The sequence below is a fragment of the Hemicordylus capensis genome, chromosome 2 (assembly GCF_027244095.1).
Source record: "Hemicordylus capensis ecotype Gifberg chromosome 2, rHemCap1.1.pri, whole genome shotgun sequence".
Lineage (NCBI taxonomy): Eukaryota > Metazoa > Chordata > Lepidosauria > Squamata > Cordylidae > Hemicordylus > Hemicordylus capensis.
Window position 1 is genome coordinate 98050069 of NC_069658.1, and position 19813 is coordinate 98069881.

The window sequence follows — 19813 nt, forward strand, 5'->3', positions numbered from 1 at the left end:
ACACCTATATTGGGCAGCAGCAATATAGAAAGATGCTGAAAGGCATCATCTCATATTGCACGGGAGATGCCAATGGTAAACTCCTCCTGTATTTTACCAAAGAAAACCACATGGCTCTGTGGTCACCAGAAGTTGACGCCAACTTGACTGATTCGAACTGACCTGGCCCTGGTCTGGCCGAACGGGTTCACAGACCAGTTCGAGGGTCTACTGGTAAAGGAGAATATGATGAGGATTCCCCTTTATCATAATGGGGGCTTCCCTAGGGTGAGAAGGGGCGGGAGGGGAGTCAGGGGTACTTACAAAAAGGATCGGCGGCCATCACAGTGGGGGTGGTGGCTGGGGAAGCTCCACCCCAACAAGTAGCCAGGCCCGTGGTGTCCTGGGTCAGGCCTTCTTCAGGCTGGTTCTGGCCTCCATGTATGAGGAAGCGAAAACCGGAACTCTGCCATTACCAGTCTCCGCCAGAGGCTTTTCCCCTCTTAGTTATGGAATATTAACATGGGCTGCATATATTTTATAAGCATTACCCTTTCTTTCAAGGTGCTGATATTGAGTGTATCCAGAAGAGCCAGATACTAAACATGCAGAAATTAAAGAATTCAGAACTAAAACTTGTTGCTGCAAAGCAAAAGATGAGTGAACTTGCACTTAATATCAGAATGAAAGAAGAACTTATTAAAGAACTGGTTAAAACAGGTAACCAAATTTTTTTTAAACTGTATTTTAGTTACAAATATACATATGGGAATAACACCAAATATAAGATAAATGAAAACTTAATTTAATCATCTGCTTTTTAATTGGGGCTAATTAATTTAATTTTTATACAGCTCCACAAAAATTAGGAGAGTGTAACTGCTCATAGACTGCCAGTTGTATGTTCAGCCATCACAGTGGGGTGGTGGCTGGGGCAGCTCCACCCCCACAAGTAGCCAGGCCAGTGGCATGGGCTTTCTTCAGTTTTAGAATTGGACCTGGTCAACAACATGCTTAAATAATGGACAAGCTAAGCCCTGACTGATTTTTGTCTGAAGTCTGATGCTGAGGGCAGTGCTTCTAGATAATTTTCTATTATTAGAAATAACTTCTTTTGCTTTTATAGCAAGATTATATAGTTTAAGTGAACTCACATTTCTTTCTTCTTCTTCTTCTTCTACTACTACTACTACTTCTACTTCTTTTTTGGGGACGGTGTATTTCTGAAGAATTTTTTACATATATCTTTGTTCCATTGTAGGTATTCATCCATAGCTATGATTTTTCTCATTCAGATTCATTGGTTAAATTGTTTTGGGGCCAATTTAAACATTATAAGCTGCTGAAAATGCGCCCTGAGAGTCCTCTGGCATTGGCATGGTGATGCTGCATGTTTGCACTAGTACATGGGGTAACATGTATTTTAAATATATAAAATGCTGTCACTGGAAATTACTTTTTGGTAGGCCCCTACACATGACTGGTAATGTTTAACTTAACCCTGACTCTTAATGCTTTGCCTTTCTTTTTTTAATGTCTTTTCTCTTTTTAATTTTTGATTGAGAGTTGTATTTGGTTGACCTGCTTGAACTTTGTGTCGTATAAGGAATAGGCCAGGGAAATGATGGATGTAGGGAGGCACTGGATATAATACAAGCAATAATCTGTATATGTCGTGTTGAAGCTTACTTTCTCACTTACTAAAAAAAAAAAAGTAGTAATAATCTTAAACAAGTTTTAGTCAAGGAAAGAGGCTATCTTTTTGCAGCATGCTACTACAGTCTCAAAAGTCACAAATGATGTTTGTTCTTCTTCTTCTACCTCTCTCACTCATTGTGGGTCTTTTTAAGGGAATGATGCCCAATCTGTAAGCAAGCAGTATTCTCTGAAAATAACACAACTGGAGCATGAAGCAGAGCAGGCTAAGATGGAGTTGGCAGAAACGCAAAAGCAGTTGCAGGAGGTAGAAAACAAGGAGCTAAGGGACATTGCTGAGAAAGCCAGGTTACAAAAAGAATTTAGGAAGAAGATGGATGCAGCAAAGCTAAAAGTACAGGTACTTGTAATTTGGGAATGATAGCAATTTCCTTTTGTAACTTGGTAAAATAATATTTCTTATCCATACCAGTGTTATGATGATAATGATAATGATGATGGTCTATCAAAATAAATCAAATCTGCTGGTGTGATGGGGAAGTCTGTAAAAACAGAAAGCTGGTGTAACACAGTGGCTAAGGAGAATGAGCTATGGATCAGAGAGTCCCTGGTTCGAATTTCACCTTTGCCATGAACTTACTAGATGACATTACGACTACGACTAGGACTACGACTACTACTACCGTCATCCCTTGCCAACCGTGGGGGTTCCCCTTCACTCCTCCTGCTGACTCGTGGCAATAGCGGGGGGCGGTTTGGAGGGATTTCCCCTCTATTTTTAACTGTATTTTGCGGTCTTTTCACGACTGCGATTCCCCTAACCCTCTGTTTGCCATTGATTTCAATGACTTGCTAACCATGAGGTTTTCCCGGAACCGAACCCTCGCAGTTGGCGAGGGATGACTAAAAATTATTTGTATACCATGTACTACAAATTATTTATATACCACTTTTCAACCAAAGTTCTCAAAGCAGTTTACATAGAAAAATAAATCATACATAAATTAGATGGTCCCCTGTCCCCTAAGGGTTCCCAATTTGCTCAGTTGGCAGGGGTTACTGCAGGCCAACAATATCTCCACTGCAGTTCCCCATCTGTGGGTCATAAAACTGACCTACCTTATAGGGTGGTTATGTTTTTTACAGCGAGGTAATGCATGTGAAATGCTTTGAAGTCTAAAGTGCTATGTAAATTTGAAGTATTATTAATGCATGTGAAGTGCTTGGCAAATCACATATGAGCAATGCACATGTTTAAGATTTTATTCAGAAGAGGTAAAGAGTAATATCTATGTGCACAACCATAACTTTGAAAATGTTTTAGGAGCTTTGCGATCCTTTGTATTATATGAATCCCAACACATATTCCTTTTAGTATCTGGGCTTTCTTTCTTTCTTTTCTTTTCTTTTCTTTCTTTCTTTCTTTCTTTCTTTCTTTCTTTCTTTCTTTCTTTCTTTCTTAATCTGAAAGAAGCTTTTCCCCATGGACACAGCTTTCATCCATCTGTCATGTACATTATGGGCAGGTGATTCTCTCCATATAGATCTACTAGTATAGCAAAGCTGTGGGCATTAAATATAATTAATATTCAAATCAAATCAATCTTTATTACAGTCATAGATCAGCATAAACATTAAAATCTTTTGCATTTGTTCATAAACCATTCTTCAACCCCAGCTAACTGAGCAAAGAGACACCTTTTAAAGTTGTGATTCTCTTATATTTAGCAGGGGGAGAACAACTGACCCTATCCATTCCCAGCACAGCATCCCTCCAGTGGATGTTGCTGGTATCTGTCTTATGTTTCTTTTTAGATTGCAATCCCCTTGGGGAGAGGGGACCAACTTATTTATGTATTAGTTATTTTTCTTTGTAAACTGCTTTGGGAACTTTGGTTGAAGAGCAGTATATAAATATTCATAGTAGTAGTCGACATAATAAATTCTACATCTGTGCCAAGTGTCTGCAGTGTTTCATTGGATGACCCCAGGTTCTAGTTTCCTGTATGAAGACATCCAGTACTCTTTGATCAATGACTTGTTTGCCTTGTTTACATTCTGTTTGCCTTCTAGTGAAAATTGTACTATTTATTTATTTATTTACTTATTTATTTTTAAATTTATATACCGCCTTTCATTAAAAAGAATCACAAGGTGGTTCACATAGAAAAAATTAAAACAGGACTATAAAGATTACACAATTAAAATATAAAAACAGAGCTAATTAAATTTTTTTAAAATACATACATAAAAATAACTATACAATATACAAAGAAGCAGCAATGGAGACAATCCATTATAAACTATAAATCCTATAAACAAAAAAAGTAGTAAAACAAACCATAATTGTGAAGCTGACTCACAACATCAAAATAATCATGCAGCAAAGTAGGCAACCAGTTGCGGAGGGCAACCGCAGGAGAGAGGGCATGCCTCTTACCTGTGTGGGCTCCCCAGAGGCATCTGGTGGGCCACTGTGTGAAACAGGATGCTGGACTAGATGGGCCTTGTGCCTGATCCAGCAGGGCTGTTCTTATGTTCTTAATATCACTAAAGCATGCTATGTGACCTCAGGTCTTACAGAAGAAACAGCAGGACACGAAGAAGTTGGCGTCGTTATCCACTCAGAATGAGAAACGTGTAACAGAAGTTGAACAGAATGTCAGTCACATGAAAAATCAACAAGCCCAACTACAGAAAAGATTGGAAGAGGAGAGTGAAAAAAAGAAACACTTGGAAGGAGAAATTAAGCTGGGTCAACAGCAAATCAAGGCAAGAGACTTTATTTTATATCTACCGAATAAATATGTAATAGCAATTTTGTATTCTGCCTGGTATGGAACATAATTTTTGAGATTCTTCCTTTTTGATACATATATGTACTGTCATGCAAGATCAAAGGCAGCAAAGAGCTGATGTAATGTTGTAGGCTAAGCATGTCACTTTCCCCCCTCAAACATTGTAGCCTTTCCTTGAAGGGAAGATGCTCCCGTCTCCTGATAATTGTGGTTGCTTTGTTAGGAAAAGCAGTGTGTATATGAGCATACTGTATAAAATTATTTGTGATGATGCTACTTTCATTGTAGAAATCCAACATTTATTGTCATTAAAGTTCAGTTTTCCTTTTAAGAACTGAAAATCTTCATTTTGTAGTGCATATAACCTCTCTAGGAACATATATTAGTAAAATGGTTCTTTACTTACAGGAGCTTCAACAAAAGACAGAACAGCAAGAAAAGATTCTAAAAATGAAAGATGAAGAAATTGCTGCATTTAAGAGGCGAAATTCACCTGAAACGCCACAGCAACTGCAGGTAACTAATATTTTGTGAGACTGGTGAGTTGGAATATTATTGCTGATTTTGTAGGAGAAGTTTCTCCTCTACTAGAAAATTTTAGATGGCTTGAGAGCATCAGTTTTTTAACTGTAAAAGGTAAAGTGTGCCATCAAGTTGGTTTTGACTCCTGGCAACCTCAGAGCCCTGTGGTTGTCTTTGCTGGAATACAGGAGGGGTTTGCCATTGCCTCCTCCCGTGCATTATGAGATGATGCCTTTCAGCATCTTCCAATATTGCTGCTGCCTGATATAGGTGTTTCCCATAGTCTAGGAAACATACCAACGGGCATTTGAACCATCAACCTCGGGCTTAATAATCAAGTCATTTCCCCACTGCACCATTAGGTGGCTGTCATTTAACTGTAGTAATTAGTAATTTTTATTTAGGTCACTGACTAGCAAATAGAGAAGAGCAAAAGTAAAAAGAAAAATAATAAAATAAAATAAAAAGATGAAAGTACATAAAATTCCTAAAGGTTCCTAGAAATATTTAAACATTTGAGGGGGGAACACCAACACTGTTTATGGGGAAGCAAGAAAAAAGGAGGGGAAACTAACTCAATATATAACAGCTGTCCTCAGCAGATAATAATACTTAGTTGTTCAAATACACAACATGGTCTTAAGAATTCTACTGGCAATTAGGCAGAACCTGGCAACTGTTTTAAGAAATTTTATCATCATGATCTGATAAAAGATAACATATGCAGACATTATCAGAACAGCCCGGTAAATTTAATAAATGTGGAGTATTCTAACCACCTAATGGCGCAGCGGGGAAGTAAGTTGCCTAGGGAGCAAGAGGTTGCTGGTTAGAATCCCCGCTGCTATGTTTCCCAGACTATGGGAAACACCTATATTGGGCAGCAGTGATATAGGAAGATGCTGAAAGGCATCATCTCATACTGCGCGGGATGAGGCAATGGTAAACCCCTCCTGTATTCTACCAAAGAAAACCACATGGCTCTGTGGTCACCAAGAGTCAACAACGACTTGACGGCACAACTTTAATATGCATATTTCGAATGTCCCTATAAAAATTACAGTATAATAGAACATGCGTTGTTGATTCTATAGCTCTTGAATCGCCGGGGCAAAAGCGCTCTGCAAATGAGATTTTGTTAAATCTGCCCTCAAGCACTGCAATGTGCAGGACATTAAATCATGCTTGGGTAAATGTCCTGCAATACTTGGTCACTGTAATCTGGTTAAGATATCTGGCAGGACGTGTGTTCAGAATTTTATTTCCCAGCACTACTCCCCTTGAAATGAAACTTTGGTCTGTCTGCCGCTCTGCATCTAAGATAAATTCATCCACAAGCATCAACTGAGTTAGCCTCAAAAGACAGAAATTTAGCTTGAGCCAGAACTTAAAAATAGAAAGCCACATCTTAGATTCTACCTTGAGAAGACTGGCCTCCAGGCAAAAAACAGCACTGGAGGACACCATGAGCTGTTTGAAATAACTTCCTGAGGAATTTGGATTGTACCGCTTCTAATGCTGCAAAGTTGGGATATGGGCCAAGTTGGGCACTATATAACAGTTGTGCTAGGGCTTTGGATTCAAAGAACCTGATTGCAGCAGCAATGAAACAGGCCCCTCTTGAGTAGAAGAACGCCAAAATGGGTGAACTAGATGTACGTGCGTTTTGATGCACATACTCAGAATGAGCCTTACAAATGGCAGAATAATGAAAAACTATGCTCAAAGTCTTATAACAACTGACTTGCTCAATCCTACAACCATTGATAGATCATGTCAGTGTTCTAGGGTGCTTTGTGAACCTCTTAATTTTAGTTTTGGTATGGTTAATCTGAAAGGCATGCTCCTTACAGTAAAGAGCAAGAGAATTAAGTGCCCTTCTTATGCCAATTGGTGTTTGAGATAGTATTACAGCATCGTCAACATAAAGTAATAGCGGAACTGATTTAGAAGCCAATGGGGTGGGGTGGGGCTGAAAATCAGAATTAGTTAAAAAAGCGACAATAGAATTTATATAAAAATTAAACAAAAGTAGTGCTAAAATACAGCCTTGTTTAATATCTCTTTACGTTGGAATTGTCTTGGAAAATGGCCTGCTACTGTGCACCCAACTTTAAGATGGGTATTCTAGTACAAATTGTGTATGAGCAGAAGTAGAAGGTGGTCAACTGAGGAAGCTTTCAATTTGCGCTATAGCTTGTCTCTCAGTATAAGGTCAAAAGCAAAGTTAAAATTTACAAACGCTGCATAAAGTGCCATCTCTTGAGGTGTATTTTTCTGTCAAGTGTTGTAAGATCAAAGTCTGAGCTAAGGGAGAATAACCAGCTCTGAAACCTGCCTGTTCCAGAGCAAGAATATCTTCTGAATCAAGCCAGTTTAACAACTTTCCATATAGGTGTCTTCAGAGGTGTATCTAGGGAAAATAGCGCCTAGGGCAAGCACTGAAATTGCGCCCCCTGTCCAAACATCTGACACACATCTTTCAGATAACTTTACCATAATATCAGCTGAAAAATACAAGTCAAGCTCGCTAATCTTTTAATATTTCAAAAACTATTTAGCAGTAGATGTAGCCAGACCAAAAAATGCTGGGAAACTACAAATTTCAGTATGCTGGAGCTCATGAAATACCCAAATACTATTTGGAGGTGTACTTGGGAAACTAAACAGAAGTGCCTGTCTAATTCCCTACTATGTAGCATCACTATTACATGAGTTTTAAAAATAAATGGAGAATTTGACTTTCCCCAGATACTCTGGAAATAAAGGATATGCAGAGTAAACTGTGTCTCTGCTTGGAATATATTCTAGTATTTCAGAAAGACAGTTAAAATGAGAGAAAGAGAGCAAGAAACTCCCAGTGGGCCTTCATACTAAGGATTTCACACCGATTCAAAGGCAAACTCACCATTAATAGCCATATTATTAAGACATCACATTTAACTCACTTATCACTAGACGCAAAGTAAGAGCAAATGAATACAATTCTAGTACATAAGCTTCAGCTCATTATTCACAAGCCCTGACTCTCTGTACATAGTGCCAAACTGAATATGTGTACAATGACATATTATGTTAATTTTTTAAAAAAATTACTTGTAGCCCTTTCTGGGGGCTTCCTAAAGGCCGTGAGGGGGGCATGCAAAGGTTCCCCCTCCCCCTGTTGGCCTCTAGGGCCTCACAGGGACCATTTGAGCTTGTGCGATGGCCATTTTTAAATATATATATTTAAATGGCCACTGAAAACAAAATGGCTTCCGTGCATGCTCAAATGGCCTCTGCATGGCCTGGCATGGCCTAGGGCCTCACAGAGGCCATTTGAGCATGCACAGTGACCATTTTGTTTTCAGCAGCCATTTTTTAAAAAAAATTGATTTTAGAAAAATGGCGCCCCCTTCAAGTGGCGCCCGGGGCACGTGCCCTGCCTTCCCCACCCTAGATACGCCCCTGGGTGTCTTGCATAGATCTTGCTTATAATACTCAGAAGGCTTATGGGGCAATAATTTTCAGGTAAATCTCTTTTACTCTTGTTATAGATAGGGATTATGAGGCTGTGCCCCAGTCTTCAGGGATAACAGTGTAAACAGTGAAGCTAGAACTGGGGCCCACCAGTCAAGTTTGTTCTTCATAAGCTCTGGGGGTACAAATTTGATTTGTAGATGTAATTAAATCAATTGACAATTATGTGCCTAAAAGTCTGTTAGTTGAATATTTTGTCAGCTGACATCTAGCAACTCTTTGGTCCTATGGTTTAGTATTTGTGTCTCACATATTTCTGTGTGTCAATTTTGGCTTATATCCAAGAAATCTTTGATTCGTAAACAAGTGCTGTTCTTCATTTAGGGAAAACAACTTTGTTCAGGACCATATAGCTGAAGATACTCTTTAATCTAGACTAACTTTGCATACCTTTTTCTTTCTTAATCCAGAAATTAGAAGAGAAAAAGAAATGGTTGGATGAAGAGCTAGAGAAAGTTTTGTATCAACGTCAAGAGTTAGCTAATCTGGAGGAAGATTTGAAAAGAAGAGAGGCTATTATTTCCAAGAAGGAGGCACTGATTCATGAGAAGAGCCATTTGGAAATTAAAAAACTGAGATCCAGCCAGGTGCTTTGTTCTAATAATTTTGCAGTGCAGCTATTCAAGAGTTGAGATTAGAAATTTCGAGGAAATAATTAGTTCTCTGTCTCTGTAGCCACAGTCAGAGGCTGAAACTCAGGCAGCCTACAGAAGCTTGTAGGCTTGTCTCTCTCCTTCTTTTAATTTACAATTGGGATATATTATTTTATTATTTATTACATTTGCATACCGCCTCATCCAAATGGCTCTGGGAGGTGCACAGAAAAGATGAGTGAAATCTAAACTCTCACATGCACAAGCAAACATCGCTTCTACTCATGCATGTGGGAGGAAGCAAAAGTTTTTTTCCTTTTGAGAACAGACCCCTGTTTCTTATGGGATGTCACTCTGCCTTATCTTGGAAAGACTCTTTTCTGGGTACATAAGGGACTGCCATGTGAAGTGGGGAGCTTTAAAGTTCCTGTTTGTGGGTAGACCAGCTTCTTGCACCAATCAAGATCCCAGCCAATATTCCTTAAAAAAATTATAGATTGAAGATGAAGTGCAAAATATTAATTTACCTGAACACTGATTACTTTGTGAATTATACAAATTCACAAAATAATCAAAAATTGAATGTTTTATGTTTTAACTTATTGGCTACTTCATCTTTGAGTAAAAATAAAATAAAATAGTGGATGACCTTACAGTGATGATTATTACTCTTTATTCAGTAAACTTTGTGAATTGCATGTTGCTGTGTTTTCTGTTTTGGGGACTACTGTCAACTTGCATGGAATTTTATTTCCATTTGTGGCTTTTTTTAGGCTCTCAATAAAGACAGTTTTAAATTATCTAGTCGTCTGAGTATGCTGGATCAGGAACTGTGTGACAAAAATATACAGCTTCAAAGTAGCACCAGTGATGAGCAAGAAAAGATTTTGGAAGAGGTTCAGGCTCTGCAGAAGGAAAGGAACCATCTGTTAAAAAGAAGGAACAGTGTGGATGAAAAACTGAAGAATGGCAGAGTGTTATCACCTGAAGTAAGTAATTTCAGTATTAGATACAGTAAGCACAAGTATTAGCTGCCAGTAATAGAAAAAAGCATTCATTTGGCAGCTAATATTTGAAGATGCTAAACTAGAAATTGAATTATTTTATTAAACAAATTCAAAGGATATTATTTTGAAGCACAGCATTTGGCGCCTGTTTAGTTTGGTATTGCTTCAGAGTCAGTATTATTTGGAAATAGTTCGGGTCAGGGACAGCTTTGTATGCAAGGACGTCCTGTTCTCCTATGTGAAGCAGATGCTATGCTGGATTCCCAGCTGAGAGCAGAGAAGTTTCCCATGCTGATAAAAGGTAACTGGGAAACTAGGGATGTGCAGAACATTTTGTAGTCAGAACGTTCTGATTTGAAACAGGCCATTTCAAGTGTTTTGAGCTTGAAACAGATCGCCCTTCAAATAAAGGGCCTGTTTCGAGCTGAGAACATAACAACCCCATTTCGACCAGAATGCTTTGACGTTCTGAGCACTGTTTTGGAAGGCTGCTTTTCCCTTGCTGATTGGTTTTCTGGCACTGGCTTCCGATTGCCTTGCAATCTCCTTGCTTCTTTTTTGTCTTCTTATTGTACAAAATAAGTGTTGTCATGGGCAAGTGTGCCCCCATTGGTGGTGGTGGTGGTGGAGACACAAAAGGAGGGAATTTCAAAATGTATTCAAAGGGACTGGGAGGCAGAGAGAGCCCTGTATAGTTTCTTGAAGAGGATACATCAGGAGAGGAGGAAGGAATCAAGCAAGGTTTTGATTTGTGGCTCTCCTTTCTCAGCACTGAGTATAATATGCACTACTGTTGCAGCTATAACTATCTAGTCTTGCTGGATCTCAGATTGACAAAAGCAGAACTTGGGTGCCTGCCTTCCTAGAGTTGTGGTTTAGATTGTTTGTGAAATAGTGTTGTGGTGAGAAATGGACAGTGGCAGGTAGGGGTGTGTGTGTGTGTGTGTGTTATATTTCTTGGCAATCGCTGCTGTAATGAGCTCCATGCCTAGCCTTGAGCTGAGACTAACATACTTCACTCACTGTTCTGGTCAGCTCTGCAATCTTGCAAGGTATACTCAGTCAAAATGTGGCTGAAGTTGCTCTAGTTGAGCTTATGGCTATGCCTGCTACTAAGGGTGCTGCTGTGGCAGCTGTTGCAACTCTAGGAAGTAAGGAGTCTTAATTGTGTGTGCAAGAGCAACTTGTGCCAATGATATTACTGCACACTGGCTGGCAGTGGATTCTGGGTCAGTGATTCTTTTTTTGGCTGTTTTTGGACTGTGTTTGAAATATGTGTTCTGTGGAGCAACGTTCTCTCTAATTTTTTTCCATCTGTGTGTGGAATAAGTTTTGTTCTGGGTGACAGTATTGAGGCAGTATGTGCATATGTGTATTCAGTGTAGGGCGTTCCTGATTCAACCTGAGTGGGATTTAAAACTAACTGAGCAGACATCAGAAAACGTGTGTGTGTGTGTGTGTGCGCGCGCGCATACCTTAGAGGGAACACTGGTTGGGAGGGACAGATTCCTTTTTACTGTCTGCTTCTGCAATATTTTTCAAGGCAGGGTTGCAAAATGCATTGCAGATTGCAATGCAAAACTGTTCCGGCCGTAGGGAACAATGGGAAACTCAAAACATCCCATTGTTCCCCATGGATATCTCCTAGGGACACCAAAGTGGATTTGGGTTGGGTGGTAGGGCATGATGGGTGCTACCTACCAACCAACCCACAAAAGAAATGGGCAAGCAGGTGATTTTTAACAATTTTTTAACCCTTCCCGCAAACCCCCATTGGATTCTGGGGTGGGGGTAGGGAAATGGTTGAAAAATAGTTAAAAATAACTCGCTTGTCCATTTCTTTTGTGGGCTGGGTAGTAGGTTGCCCATCATACCCTACCACCCAACCCACTTTGGTGTCCCTAGGAGCTATCCATGGGGAACAATGGGGTGTTTCAAGTTCCCCATTGTTTCCTATGGTCTGGAACACTCAAAACATTTCAGGTTTGTTCCATCAAAGCCGGCTGTTTTGACGGAACAAACTCAAAATGTTTTGGACATCTACGTTTTGTTTCTAGCTAGAAACAAAAAGGAAATCCATTTCATGCACATCCCTTTGGGAAACCTCTGTGTGGGCCCTGAAACCATTTCATCACAGTCTGGGAGTGCTCCTGGATCCCAATCTCTCCCTGGTTTCTCAGGTTGAGGCTGTGGCCAGGAGTGCTTTTTATCAACTTCGGCTGATACGCCAGATATGTCTGTTCTTGGAGAGTAGTGACAATAAAATGGTGGTACATATGCTGGTAACCTCTAGGCTTGACTACTGTAATGCACTCTATATGGGGCTGCCTTTGTATGTAGTTCGGAAACTACAATTGGTACAGAATGTGGCAGCCACATTGGTCTCTGGGTTTACCCAAAGGGACCATATAACACCAATTCTAAAAGAACTACACTGGCTGCTGATAGGCTTCCGAATGAAATACAAAGTGCTAGTTAGAGCCAGCGTGGTGTAGTGGTTAGAGTGCTGGAGTAGGACCGGGGAGACCCGAGTTCAAATCCCCATTCAGCCATGATACTAGCTGGGTGACTCTGGGCCAGTCACTTCTCTCTCAGCCTAACCTACATCACAGAGTTGTTGTGAGGAGAAACCTAAGTACGTAGTACACCGCTCTGGGCTCCTTGGAGGAAGAGCGGAATATAAAATGTAAAATAATAAAAAATAATAAATAATTACCTATAAGGCCCTTAATGGCTTAGGTCCAGGGTATTTACGAGAGCGCCTTCTCTGTTGTCAACCCTGTCACCTATTAAGATAATCTGGAAAGGTCCAACTATGGGTGCCACAAACTCATTTGGTGGCAACTCAGGACTGGGCCTTTTCTGTGGCTGCCCCAGGGCTTTGGAACGTGCTCCATGCTGAAATAAGAGCATTTCCTTCTCTGTTTGCTTTTAGGAGGACCCTGAAGACATACTTGTTTTCCCAGGCCTTCAAATGAGATTCGATTTTTAAATTTTAATGTGTTTTTAACATATTTTTATCTAATTTTTATCTTATGGATTTTAAATCTGTTATATTTTATGTTTTAATTCTGTACACCGCCTCGAGATTTTTATACTAGGTGGTATATAAATCCAATCAATCAATCAATGGACAAATAAATAAATAAATAAATGGACAAATAAATAAATGGACAAATAAATAAATAAATAAAATCTGGATAGAAAGCCATAAAATTAATTAAATATATTTTCCCCCCGTAACCCATTCTTATTTCTCTTTCCCTATATATTTATCATTACTAATTGATCTGGATAGTGATTCCAGTGACACTCATAAATATGGGATCTGGATAGTGAGTGCCTCAACACTCATAAAAATGGGTTCTGCGCCTGCGCAGGACTGCTCCGGGTAGTATTCATTAGCTCTTCGTGACGCCTTTTAACTGCCCCTGCACGAGCTGTGCAGTATCTATTGAGGCGGTTAGGCATCCGTTACTTAGTTTCTTCCTGACTGCCGAAGCGTTTGGACCTCGGGAACTTCGCAGCTCCTCAGTAGAAACAATTACAATTTGATTTACTGTTAAAACACACCATATGAACATACGACCATTCTTTGCTTCCCCCTCAACTTTAAGAATAAAAACGGACTTTAACTAAATAGTGGATAAACCTCGGAACGGCATGCACAAACGGCAACTCTAATGATTTCACATAGTTCCTACTTCTCCCTTTCACCTTGACCCAGGCTTGGTTTTGACATACAGTAGTGGATGAGACATGCAAATTTACAAGCAGGGATCCCATTCCAAATACAAATACCCACCCGGATGCTAACCACGGATGCTTCCATGAGCGGATGGGGAGCCCATTTCGAGAACCAGAGAGCACAAGGCTTGTGGACGCCCCGGGAGGTGGGACACCATATCAACTTCCTGGAGCTCCTTACGGTGTTCAGGGCACTGCAGGCCTTTCAACACAATCTGAACAACTGTGTAATACAACTACAGATGGACAACACCACCGCCATAGCCTGTATAAACAATCAGGGCGGCACAGTGTCAAAGGCTTTGTGCCATCTGGCCCTTCAGATCTGGAATTGGTGCATCATGAGAAGCATACACCTGAGAGCGATCCACATAAAGGGCCAAGACAATGTCCTAGCAGACGCTAAGCAGAGTGAATGTCCTGCCTACATCAACACGAGTGGGAGCTCAACCCCAAGTTATTAGGGAAACTATTCAATGCCTGGCGCACTACAACTGTGGACTTGTTCGCCACAACAGAGAACAAGAAATGCAGTCAGTACTGCTGTTACAGGTAAGACCTGCTTTGGGTAGACATCGCAGACCTGCTTTGGGTAGACATCGTTAGCTCCTTGCGACACCTCTGACCACCCCTGCACGAGCCTGCAGTACCCTCCCGTGGCAGTTAGGCGTCTCACTATTCAGTTTTTTTCTGACCACCTATGCGTTCAGACACTTCGGAAAGCTCTCAGCTCCTCAGCAAACTGATTTATTTCTTCTGGACTTATGACTAGTTTTGGACTGACTGACAATTGTTTACAGACACCCTTAAACAAAAGAATAGAACTGAGTATACAAAAAAAAAAAAGGTTGATACATTGACAAATTACAGAACAGTAAACGACAATGGCTTGCTTGGCATTTTTCTGTTTTACCCTCCTATATCCCCAACCCCATGAGCGAACAGACTGTGACTAAAGCCACCTTGGCTAGAGGTGCAGGCTCCAAGGGGGGCACTTGTGAAAAGACCACCTTTAAAAGGTGCCAAGGCTGCTGCAGCAAGTTCCCATCGACAAACGGCCACAATTTCTGTCTCCTTTGCCTGGGGAAGGGGCATACTGCCACAGCCTGCAATATTCGTGCGGGTTTCTCAAAACAAACCCTTAAAAATAGGTTGGCACGCCTTAAAGTAGCCCTGATGGAGGATGCCCTACAGCCTTCTACTTTGGGCTCTTCAGTTGCCCTGGGAACTTCTCCAATCGCGCAGTCTAAACTCCCGGGGAACAGAAAAATGCTCAAAGACAACTGCTAGATCCTTCATGACACAAACAGAGAGGTATAGTCCATGCCACTTTGCCGTTTAAGCCTTCAGGTTTGGAATTGGTGCATTGCCGAAAATATCCATCTTCAAGCCATCCACATAAGGGGCCAAGACAACATTCTGGCGGATGCATTGAGCAGAGACAGGACATTGTACCAACACGAATGGGAGCTGCACCCTCAGCTGGTGGACGAGTTGTTCCTTGCGTGGACCACCCCGTTGGTGGATCTTTCTGCAACTGCCGACAACAAGAAATGTGTACAGTTCTGTTCAAGAATGGGACTAGGAAAAGGCTCCAAGGAAGATGCCTTCCAGTTCTGATGGACTCACGGTGTCTTCTATTTGTACCTGCTGTACCCACTCCTGAACAGGGTGGTGGCCAAATTACTTCAGGACAAGTCCAAGGCGATAGTCATTGCTCCTTGGTGGCCCCGGCAGCCATGGTTTCCGAGGCTACGCAGCCTGACAAGCCACAACTACAGGAGGCTTCCGCAGCAACCAGACCAGATAATTCAGGCCGGAGGGGAACTCCTTCACTCAAACCTAGCAACCCTCAATCTGATGGCTTGGAGGGTAGGCTTCTAAGACACATCCTTATTAACAACAAAAATGAACCCACGAGAAAGAATTATGAAGCTAAATGGAGGAGATTCACTGCTTATGAGAGGTGCAAGGGGTTTCAACAAAGGGATGCCACGTTAAGGGAAGTCCTGCTGTACCTCACGTTAGGGATGTGCACGGAACCACGGAGGCGTGGTCCGGCACTGGGGGGAGTGTGTCTTTAAGGGCGGGTGGAGTACTTATACACACACCCCGCCGCTCTTCCCCCTCCTGCGCTGGACTTTTCTAAAATGTTCTTGGGGCGGCAGAGTTCCTCCCTGCCACCCCTGCCCCCATCATTGTCTTCCAAGTTAACAAGCAGAAAAAGCTGGCGCCATGCATGTGCCCATCGCCGGTGCACGCACCGCATACATCACAATGACGTATGCGCCGCGCACCACGACAAGTACATGTGTGGCACCAGCTTTTTCTGCTTGTTAACTTGGAAGATAAAGATGGGGGCAGGGACGGCAGGGAGGAACTCTGCTGCCCCAAGAACGTTTTAGGAAAGTCCAGCGCCGGAGGGAGAAGAGCGGTGTGGGGGGGTAAGTACTACCCACCCCCCGCCCTTAAAGACACACTCCCCCGCACCGCTGAACCGCCGGACCAACCAAATTCCAGACTGGTCTGGAGGCCTTTTGCATGGCCCCAGACCGGTCCGTTCACACCCGTACCTCACGTCCCTGAAGATGCAGATTTTGGCTAATGTTTCTATTAAGGTTCACATGGCAGCCATTTCGTCCTGCCACCATGGTTGGGATGGTAAAACTGTATTCACGCATCCACGATCTAAGGACTTCATGAATGGCATTAATAACTTGTATCCCCCTATCAGAGCACCAGTGGAAAAATGGAGCCTGTCTGGTGCTTTCTGCGTTGACACAAAGGCCATTTGAACCTATGTCTACTGCATCCTTGAAGCTAGTGACGTTAAAGCACTTTTTCTGGTTGCCATCACCTCTGCGAAGCGAGTGAGTGAACTTCTTGCTCTTCGTATAGATGAACCATGCATGAGGATACATCCAGAGAAGGTGGTGATGCATTTGGACCTGGACTTTCGACCAAAGATTGTGTCTGACTTCCATGTCAACTGTGATATCGTCCTGCCAACTTTCTTCAGAAATCTATCGATGCCATTGGAGAAAACGATGCACACCTTAGATGTCAGAAGAGCTCTCCTCTTCTACTTGAAGAGGACACAGCCCTTTAGGAAGACTAGCCACCTGTTTCTTGCGATCAAGGGGTGCCACAAGGGTCAACAACCATCATGCCAGAGGATGTCCGCCTGGTTGGTGGAGGCCATTAAGTGTGCGTATGATTGTCAAGGGAAGACTGCCCCGGGGTCTTACAGAAGACAGTGACAGGACATGTAAGTCACAGTCCAGGTGCCTGGCAACAGTTTACATGCTTACATACATACAAATTTTTATATACTGCTTTTTGACTAAAGTTCCCAAAGCGGTTTACAAAGAGAAAACAATAACAATTAACTAATTAACTAAATCTCCAGACCAAGCAACTTATATAAACACAAGCAATTCTCAACTCAACCTTCCCCCCGCTTTTTCTTTTTACTATAAGTCAATTCCTCACACTGGCCAAACCTGTTTGCACAGCACAGTTGCTGCAATCTAATGCTGTTTACATGGGAGTAATCCCCATTGAGCTAAATGGGTCTTCAGATGGGGTCTTCAGATAGTGCAGTCAGGCTGCACTAGTATGTATTGTACTTCTTAGATAAACTAAGTAAGAAACGTATACGATTTTAAATTTAAGTTCTATGACAAATCTTCTACACAGATTTGTACGTAACATTTAGTGAATAGGGTCATGTGCTCCTCATCTGTTATACATTTGAATATAAACACCTTCTAACAAATATAGAAAATATTTTAAAATGTATCCTCTTTAGTAATGATGAACATCCCACAGCCTTTATTTGGATCAGGGCTGGCAATTACAACTGATCTTGAAGAATACATGGGAGAGAAAGAATGAGTTAGTTTCCTTTCCTCCAGGAGCTCCAAATCTGCTCATACGGTAATTGCAGACTCTCGCCCTCCTACCCTATAAACCCCCAAACTCCTTTACCTGGTGGTGGCTGCAGTAGAGGGAGGTTGTTCTTTCAGCCCCACCTCTTACTCCTCCCCAGTACCAGAAATGAATGTCACAACATCAGCATCTCAGACACCAGGGAGGCAGCTGACATCTCTAATGACTTTGGGTGGATGCCCTGGGGAAATTACATGTCCTGCCCTGTGCTCTCTCTAATTTTTTTCATCTGTGTGAGGAATGAGTTTTGTTCTGGGTGGCAGTATCATGGCAATGTGTGTGCACATATATTCAGAGTGGAGCCTTCCTGATTCAACTTGAGCGGGATCTAAAATTGATTGAGCAGACATCAAAAAACACATGAGCACATGCTTAGAGGGAACACTGGTTCTGGGGATCTTGGTAACTGGGATGCTATCATAGAATTGCTTTCCTCCTTTCTGCCATAGCTGAGTGAGTGAGTGTTGGGGATAGGGGTATGTATTGAACCAGAATGGGTGGTTTGGTTCAGGTTCAAACTGAACTCAAACCAAGCTGCCTGATCTGTCAGCTGGTTCAATTTGAGTTGTCAGCCGAGTTTGATTGCCCTGCTTGTAAAGACCAGAGAAGACTGGAGGAGGGTGAGTGAGAGGCCTTGACTTTTACCAACAAGTCTCCTCTGCCAGATGGCTGGGAGATTTACAGCTGTCTCTCCCCATCCCACTAGGGATGTGCGAACTGGTTCGGGGGTTCAATGGTTTGGGGTTAAACCAAACCCCCCCCCGGTTCCGTCTGGACCAGGACTGAAAGGCCCCCCCCCCTCCGTTCGCAATTTATTTTTTTAATTTTATTTTTAATTACCTCTAGTCCCTTTGGGGGGTTTCCTGAAGGCTGGGGGGGGGGGTGCGACTAGTTACCTCTAGTCTCTTTGGGGGGGGGGGTTGCCTCCCCCCACCAGCCTCTGTAATCACTACCACCGTCTGTTTTACTGTACTTTCTGGCCCGTTTGAGCCTCCGTAAGTAGGCATGGTGGCCATTTTGCCTGCTGCTGTGCACGCGCAAATGGCCTCTGTGAGGCCTGGCGTGGCCCAGGGCCTCGCAGAGGCCATTTTCGCATGTGTGGCGGTCAATTTTTTAAAAAATGGCTGCCGTGCATGCGTGACAGCAGGCAAAATGGCCACTGTGTCTACTTATAGAGGCCCAAATGGGCCAGAAAGTAAAGCAAAACTGGCCATGGCAGTGATTACTGAGGCCAGCTGGGTGAGGGGGAACCTTCACAGACTGCCGCCCCCTCCGCGACCTTTAGGAAGCCCCTTGAAGGGGCTAGAGGTAATTTTTTTAAAAACAAATTAATTTAAAAAAAATCAAGAACTTGCAAACGCCCCTCCCCCGGACCGGGGGGAAGTTCAAAGCGGGGCTGGACTGAACTGGTCTGGTCAGGTTCAAGTGCAGTTTGCACTTGAACTGAACTGGGCCAGCCGGTTCCGTGCACACCCCTACATCCCACCCTTCGTTTGCTATCCAGGACAGCTTAGGGCTATACAGCTCTGCTGCCTTGACTGGGCGCCTTCTTAAGTGCCTGACTTCAGGCGCAGATTACACCAGCCCTGCCCAGAGTCCTTCGTGAGAGGAGGGATTCTGGGGGCTTTTAAAGAAGGGAGCTGTGGCAGGTGGCACAGGCAGCAGTGTGGCTAGCCTGCAGGCAGCCACCGAAGCCGGCCATCAAAGGGGGCTGGCCTTTGGGGCCGGGCCTTCAGGGTTGGGACTGAGGGCTGGGGGGTTGGATTGTGCCAGGCCTTTTTGCAGGTATGTGGGCTCTCTTGAGTGGGATAGTGACGGGTGTGCATCTGGCATTTCTGGTGTTGCTATTACTGTAGTGGTAGGGAACAGAAGAATTGCCTCTGGCAGAGCAGCTGGCCATTACAGTGGAAGGGAAATCAGTAATCTTGTAAGTGTTTCCACTTCCGACTGCCTTGTCAATTCTCAGGCCTTGGGGAGAAGCTCCAACTACCCACAGAGTCTGGCGTTGCTCCTCTGCAATGCCAGGTCCGTTCAGAATAAG

General features: G+C 42.6%; 1 protein-coding gene across 5 annotated transcripts in view; it reads left to right on the top strand.

Moving 5' to 3' along the window:
• The window catches only part of KIF27 (kinesin family member 27), a 71507-nt gene that overhangs the window by 38486 nt on the left and 13208 nt on the right, over positions 1-19813 (top strand). For all 5 annotated transcript variants that reach the window (XM_053304038.1, XM_053304040.1, XM_053304039.1 and 2 more), the window contains 6 exons: positions 544-699; positions 1830-2035; positions 4210-4407; positions 4842-4949; positions 8885-9061; positions 9841-10056. In XM_053304038.1, the coding sequence (XP_053160013.1) occupies positions 544-699; positions 1830-2035; positions 4210-4407; positions 4842-4949; positions 8885-9061; positions 9841-10056 (1061 nt within the window). The remainder of the gene's footprint in view (positions 1-543; positions 700-1829; positions 2036-4209; positions 4408-4841; positions 4950-8884; positions 9062-9840; positions 10057-19813) is intronic.